The sequence below is a fragment of the Oryx dammah genome, unplaced genomic scaffold (genome assembly GCF_014754425.2).
Source record: "Oryx dammah isolate SB20612 unplaced genomic scaffold, SCBI_Odam_1.1 HiC_scaffold_26, whole genome shotgun sequence".
Classification (NCBI taxonomy): Eukaryota; Metazoa; Chordata; class Mammalia; order Artiodactyla; family Bovidae; genus Oryx; species Oryx dammah.
Genome location: NW_024070210.1, coordinates 30,186,086 through 30,193,467, shown reverse-complemented (window position 1 = coordinate 30,193,467; position 7,382 = coordinate 30,186,086). Strand labels below are relative to the sequence as shown.

Genomic DNA, 7,382 nt, shown 5'->3' with positions numbered 1-7,382 from the left:
CAATCTCACAGAAATGATGTAAATGGTTGCAGGGCTTTTTTCCTTCCCCTTTGCAATTTTTTTTTTTTTTTGAGTGAACTGTGAAGATCTGTGAAAATAATATCAGGGTTTTCCGTCAGAATGAGCTTTGCCCTGCACTCAGGCGTAGCATGATCTGACCCGACACCTCCAACCATCTGTGCTATCTATCTGCCTTCTGATTTACCAAAGCTGTACAAGCCGCATACAAATTGTACTTGATACTAAAGAAAAGACAGCCGGGCCCAGTCCAGTTCGGCAGTGAACATTCCCATCGGATACCTTTCTAAGGATGGCTCTCCAAAGATGGTTTTTCCTGGCGTTTTTGTCAGATTCCCCTCTCCCAATTATTTTCTTCAAACTAAACAAACCCTTGTTAAAAGCCAGGTGAGATGGTAGTTACATTTGACCTACTTCTCAGAAAACGGTATGATGAAGATGTCAACTGGGAATCAATAAAGTTATCAATTCCACTGCTGGCCCCAAGCCGCCAAGAAGGCCCTTCCTCTCTCCAGGAGGGATCAGTGCTCAGCGGCTTAAGAAGCAATGCACCCCCTTCTCTATTAGTGTGGTTCCCTCTTCTCTATTTTACTTTTACTGAGTTACTGTTGGGCCCAAAGGCCAAGGTTAGATTTTCTATCCCCAGCTCGAGTTAAATATTCTAACAGAGGGTATGGCAAAATTAGCCTGCAAGAAGCGCAAATCAATACTTTTTAAAAAGGTCTTTGAAATAAGCTTTTAAGTTGCTGTCCTGACCTACCAGTGACTTCTCACTCTAGATGTGGCTATGCTGCACATTTGTTCAAGTCCATTAAACTGGGGAGAAAAACTGAAAAGTATAAACTTGGGGTGTGCAGCGCCCCTTTTGTTGCGAGTGCTTCACTTCATGGTCAGCGCCTGGGTTATCAGAAGAGTGTCCTAGCTCGGGTTTTAAATGATTTTAGGAGGCTTTTGAAGGTAATGGGGGTAAAGTCCAAACTGACCTCTTCTACAGGTCCCAGGTCGGATCGTTCTGCTTCAGATTCGGTTCCCACTCGACTGCTTTGGCAGCTGGAAAGGCATGCCGAGATGGGTGCAGGCAAGAAAAAGGGATGATCCACTTCCCCACCCTCCCCTTTCGTGTTCCCCTTCAAGGTTTTCTGTTTCGTTACAACTAAATTTAGTGAGTTCTCTCAGAGGATTTCGTTTTGGCCCAGTCCTCTTTGTCCTCTGGAGGCCTCTTGACCCAGGCAGCGCCTCTCCCTAAAGTGGATTTCTGCAACATCGCCGCCTCTTGCGGGGGGTGGGGGTGGGGGGTTGCAGGGAAGAGGGAGGAACAGGGCTGGGGGTGGTAGCGAAAGGCTGCGGCTCGACTCTCGCCTGTCTTTCTCTCCCATCCACTGGCACGTCTTTTCGTCCTCCAAGTTCTGCAAAATACTGCGAAGTCCACCGGAGAACGGCGGGCGCTGTCGAGAGCGGGGAGGTGCTGAAATGGCCTGGGCGCTCCGGTCGCAGTCTTGATTGGCAGAGCCGGCCAGTGACTGACAGGGGGTCTCCATGGCGCCCGCGCCGCCAATCCGCCCACCCCAGTAGCTGCGCCGGCTAGCTGGCCTGCGTGCCCCAACGAAGCCGAGCCGAACCCGAGCTGCGGAGTCGGCACCTCCTCCAATCCCTCCCGCTCGCTTGCTCCCCGCGGTTGCGCCGCTGCCCTGGCCGTGCATCCCGGTTGTCCCGAGCCGCTTTCACCAAGGAGAGCCTGGCGCACCCGGCCGGGTCCGCGGGCATCTGCTGCGTGTCCCACTCCGGACTCAGCGCCTCCGCTGTCGCCGGCGCTGCCTCGATGTTCCAGCTGCCTATCTTGAATTTCAGTCCCCAGCAAGTGGCCGGGGTATGCGAGACTCTAGAGGAGAGCGGCGACGTGGAGCGCCTGGGTCGCTTCCTCTGGTCGCTGCCTGTGGCCCCTGCGGCCTGCGAGGCGCTCAACAAGAATGAATCTGTGCTGCGCGCGCGAGCCATCGTGGCCTTTCACGGTGGTAACTACCGCGAGCTCTACCACATCCTGGAAAACCACAAGTTCACCAAGGAGTCGCACGCCAAACTGCAGGCTCTGTGGCTCGAAGCTCATTACCAGGAGGCTGAGAAGCTGCGTGGACGGCCCTTGGGGCCGGTGGATAAGTACCGCGTGAGGAAGAAGTTCCCGCTGCCGCGCACCATCTGGGACGGCGAACAGAAGACACACTGCTTCAAGGAGCGCACGCGGCACCTGCTGCGGGAATGGTACCTGCAGGACCCCTACCCCAACCCAAGCAAAAAGCGTGAGCTCGCCCAGGCAACCGGACTGACCCCTACGCAGGTGGGCAACTGGTTCAAAAACCGCCGGCAAAGGGATCGGGCAGCTGCAGCCAAAAACAGGTCGGTACCTATAGCCCTCCGAGCCTTGAACGCACCGGGGAGGGAGCCGGTGACCGCACCCCCGGCGCCCTTACCGAAGGCCTGGAGACTTGGATTCCGCAGGAATTGGTATGGGATGGAGGTGTTGAGTGTGAGCTCACTGCGTTCTGGGATCCTGGGTGGGGGTTTCCTTCCGGGCTCTGGATTTCTGGTTTTCTGTCTGGTTTTCGACGCCTGGGGGTCGCTTCTGAAGCTGGTTCCAGTCACCATACCAAGGCTACAATGAGAGAGAGAAAGAAATAAAAATTAAGACCCCAGAAACAACTAGAGACCGCAAAGCCCAAGGTTAATTCTTGTCAGCCCGGGCCGAAGCTCCTATTATTTATTAGGTGAACCCTGGCTTGTTAGCAATGAGGCAGTTTAGTGTTGTCATTTTAAAGTCCAAAGGCATCCTTCTCTAACGCTTTGAAATTTCTAACTTACGTTTTAAGAAGTGGAAAGTCGAGTTCTGCTCTTCCTATGGGTGGGCAGCCCTGTCTGAAACAGCAAACTACTTGGCAGAGGTTTTTCATTCCCCAGTGTGTGGATCTCAAATATTTTGGCCAAGAACCCAACCTTCTCTCGGGCCCAAACCCTCCTGGGAACCATCAGGCTGTCCTTTCCGCCTCTAGTTTGGGGCAGACTTGGCCTCCAGGGTACTGGCACAGAGGTGGGCCCAAGGCAGACACAAAGCTGGGAAAGGGGTCTCCTGGCCCAGAATTTCATCTGTCCTTGTCACTGACGTCTCATTTATCCTGACAGTATTGTAAATCTCCCAAAGGTGACCAACAACCAGGAATGACCTTGTGAACACAGCATCCCAAAGAGTGGGAGACAGGGAGCCAAGAAAGGACTAGAAGGATGATGGAGCAAGGCTCCGGGAGCAGTGGCCAAAGGCCTCCTGCCCAGCCTCTGTTGCCTCCTCTTACCCACTTTAACTGCCTGGGTCAGAGGGAGAGGGGCTGACTGCCAGGCTTAAAGGATGTGCACCAAGGGGTGGGAGTGGGCCGGAGGTCGGTGGCTAGTTTTGCACAGTGACCAGTTTCTTTTCCTTCCCGCTAGACTTCAGCAGCAGGTCCTGTCGCAGGGGTCCGGTAGGACGCTAAGGGCCGGGGAAGACGGCACGCCCGAGGTGCTGGGTGCTGCCGCCAGCCCGGCCGCCAGCCTGTCCAGCAAGGCAGCCACTTCGGCCATCTCCATCACTTCCAGCGACAGCGAGTGCGACATCTGAGTTGCCCACCAATTACACTAAGAAACAGAATTCGGCGTTTTAAAAAAAAAAAAGCGAGACAAATAAAATGAAAAAGAAAGAATGAGAGACCAAGCAACCCAGCGAATCCAGGTGGCCAGGGACCCGCGGGCTTGGTTGCCATGTCCGCCCTACGCCTGACCTGCTCCACCGGCGCCATCCGGCGGCTACCACAGGGGCCCGCGGTGAGGCCCGACCCAGTTACACGTTCTCCTTGCTTTGCTTTTTCCCAAGGATTTTGCTGCAAAGATGCCTCCAGAACCCGAACTGCACGCTGAGCGCCTCCCCAGAATCTCCCGTGGGTATTTCACCTCGAAAGGACGCTATTATATATGTATAACTTTTGCTTTAAAGTTTTTTTTTAAACAAAACATATATATGTTGTTTATTTACTTATTTAAGAGACTGCGTGGTAGGTTTCTCTGTATGGAGAGAATTTGCTGTTTCAAGGGGTGCAGGGTGGAGCCAATCGGTTGTGTGAAAAAGCCAAACAATAAAAGCCTGGTGAGCAACCTTAAGGGAGCTGCTCTCAGATTCCTAAAAAGAAAACTGAGAGATCGTTCTCTTCACCAGGCAGGGGTCCTTGTGCAATGGTCTCAGGAGAGTCTTTTCTATGTCTTTTGCCTTTTCTGATGTTTCTTGCTATATATTTAAAACAGTCCAAGGTAGGTCCATAACAACTTCCTTGTCAAATTGTATGCATGTGTGTATGTATGTATGTATGTAAATATGCATGTATGTGTGATATATTTAAACCTAGAAATTGGCAACATAATTACCCCCTGTAAGGCAACTCCCTATGTTCCCAGAGCAAGTAACTAACTATGGCTTGTCCACTTGACAGTCACTCAGCTTTCAGGAACAATATCAAAAGCCAAACTCTACTTAAAAGTGAATTCTATTTTATGAAATAAGATTATTCCAGCAAAGGCTCTGCAATGAGAAAGGTTTTCCATCTCCTTTGAGGCCCCACCCATACAAAAAGTGGTAGGTACCCATAATCATACAAGTGAGCATTTACTGTATTTGGGATTGAACTTGCATTAAAATAAAGACAAAAGAAGACAGGAGAGGTTGTAATAACTAGACTAGCATCTTCTCAACACAGAAGCAGGTTTAATCAAATGCATTATTTTCAACAAAAGGCATACTGAGATGAGGGAAAGGATGTAATCATGTCACATAGTGAGGTCAAATAGAAGACTGCAGAGAAAGCACTGGCAATTTTAAAAATCTAATCGTTGTATTAAACATGAAACAAGTAATTTAGAGCCTCATTGTCCTGTAATGGCCTCAATTAAAAATATCAAATATTGTCAGGATTAAATTTGTCCTTTCAAAGTGTGTAGGCACACAGACGCACACACTATAAACAATGACAACAACAAAAAAACACCTATTGTCCTTACACTAAAAAAGTAAATGCTACCGGGGAGACGCTAAGCTTTTCCTTAGTGAAATGGATTGCATATTATAAAATTTGACATTGATCTTTAAAATCATTTGAGCTGAACTTCCTCTTGGAGCACCCTCCCCCCACATCCGCCACTGGACTTCTTTCAGTTTGCTTCAGAGTCCTCAGCAGATGCTCTTTGGTTCCAAAACCTGCTAATTTATTTGGGTAGAAGTGCCGATGTGCAAATCAAATAAAAATAAGTGAAGTCACCGAAGACAAAAGGCAATCAAGTGGCAAGATATATGCGGAAAGCCCAGGACATGAATAAGGACTGATTTTTGGTTTCTAAATCACTTAAACAGATTTGACCTCATTTGGGCTTTATAAATAGTTCTCTTTGTATACAGGGGCCCTTATTCAGAGACTTGTTGACAGTCAAAACTCTCTTGCATAAGAGCTTTAAAAGAAGGAGTGGGGAAGCCTTTGTGATCAAGCTGGTGTTCTTCTAGAAAGCAGGCAAATACCCTTCTCTGTGTCCTGAAAGGCTAGGATGGTAGAGCTTCCTCAAGGCTCTATTTTCTTTTCTAGAACCCCTGGAACTTCCTAGAATGCAAAGGAGAAGGGCCAGGACTCCAAAGAGGCAAGGGAGGCATGTAGACTACAAAATTTAAGGAGGCATTCATGCTCAAGGTCAAGCAAGTGCACAGCATCTGGGAGAGAGGACCTCCCTCGCCTCACCCTAGTTCTGAATCCACACTTCAGTGAAAAATCAAGAGATGTCTACTCTTGTTTCCCAGTCAGATTCCATCCTAACTACAGAGCTGTCCACACCAGCATTTGGAGAAAATAGTTGGCAAATTTTCTCTCTTAAGCTGATGCTTCCAAGTCTAAGAGGGAAGGGAAAGGACTAATTAGTGTGATGATATGAAGGAATTTAAGAGTCTAAAAATCCCACCCAACTCAGCAGTTCAAATGATGCCTAAAAGCTGAAGGAAGTATCCATTCTGCATTCTCAAGGGGGAAAAAGGCGGGGGGGTAACATAACATAAACACAACCATAGTTCTTAGTAAGAACTAAGCTTTCTCTTTACAAATAAATTTTAAATAATGCTTAATTGTGTGGCAAAAAAAAAAAAGAGGAAATCAATCTTAAATATTCATTGGGAGGACCGATGCTGAAGCTGAAGCTCCAATACTTTGGCCACCTGATTCAAAGAGCTAACTCATTAGAAAAGACCCTGATTCTGGCAGATTGAAGGCAGGAGAAGGGGATGACAGAGGACGAGATGGTTGGATGGCATCACTGACTCAATGGACGAAAGTTTGAGCAAGCTCCAGGAGACGGATGGTGAAGGACAGGGAAGCCTGGCGTGCTGCAGTCCATGGGGTCGCAAAGAGTCACTGAGTGACTGAACAATAAAACAGTGATGGGGGATTTTTCTTCCTGCTTTGGTGAAAGCCTATAAAGTACACCTTCCTTTAAAGTACATCTTTAAAGTACATCTAATTTGCTTAAAGTAACATGCTGCCTAAGAGTTACATTATAAAGTACTGTTTCACCAATTAGTTGATTTATTTATATATAATTTTATTTAGTATCTTAAGGGGTGACATATTATTTAAAACACTTCTTAATATTTATCTAAAGCCGGTGGCACCTAAATATAAATAACGATTCTTTGTGAATAATCAACTCATTGATGAGTACATGTTGCAAACTGGTCCAAATCTTCACACAGATTTTGTTTAAATTGGCCCAGATCTTCCCATGGACGGGTATTGTAAAGGTTTTCGTTTACTTTTTAAGACTTTTTTTTTTTTGGTCAGTTTTATGCGGGTCTAGAAAAGGTTTTTTTGTTTGTTTATCCTTGTTTTTAATTCCAGCTAGTAGCAGTGCTGAAGGTTTCTGAATTTGAAGACATACCTATGATGATGGGTTTCTTTTCTTTCTTGTCTTAAAATTCTTTTGCTGTAACATACTGCCCAAAAGCAGTTACTCCAGCAGAGTAGAAAGAAGCTGCATTTTTACATTTCAACAAACCTGAGCAGTGTGTAGATTTAACCCTCAGCCCCAGCTCACGCTCCTTTACGGGTTCTAAACATTTCAACCACCCTCCAATTCTACCAAAAACGCTATATAGCTCCAGCTCCCCAAATGCCACAGTTCCTCTCTCCTCACTTCAGCGACCCACTCGGCTTCCACCGCCACTCTGGTACCCCATACCCCCACCCCCCGCGCTGCCCTTTCCATCACCAGTTTGTTTATAAAAATCTGGGAGGGAGGGGATAAGAGGCTGGGGGTGGGGGGGG

The 7,382-nt window shown here is 47.7% G+C and overlaps 1 protein-coding gene across 1 annotated transcript; it reads left to right on the top strand.

The window, feature by feature from the left end:
• The first annotated feature begins 1,822 nt into the window (after positions 1-1,822).
• On the top strand, positions 1,823-3,670 carry SIX6 (SIX homeobox 6). The gene is made up of 2 exons (XM_040226324.1): positions 1,823-2,409; positions 3,490-3,670. Exons 1-2 carry the CDS (start codon positions 1,838-1,840, stop codon positions 3,656-3,658), a joined length of 741 nt encoding a protein of 246 aa, XP_040082258.1. The 5' UTR covers positions 1,823-1,837; the 3' UTR covers positions 3,659-3,670.
• Positions 3,671-7,382: the final 3,712 nt, after the last annotated feature.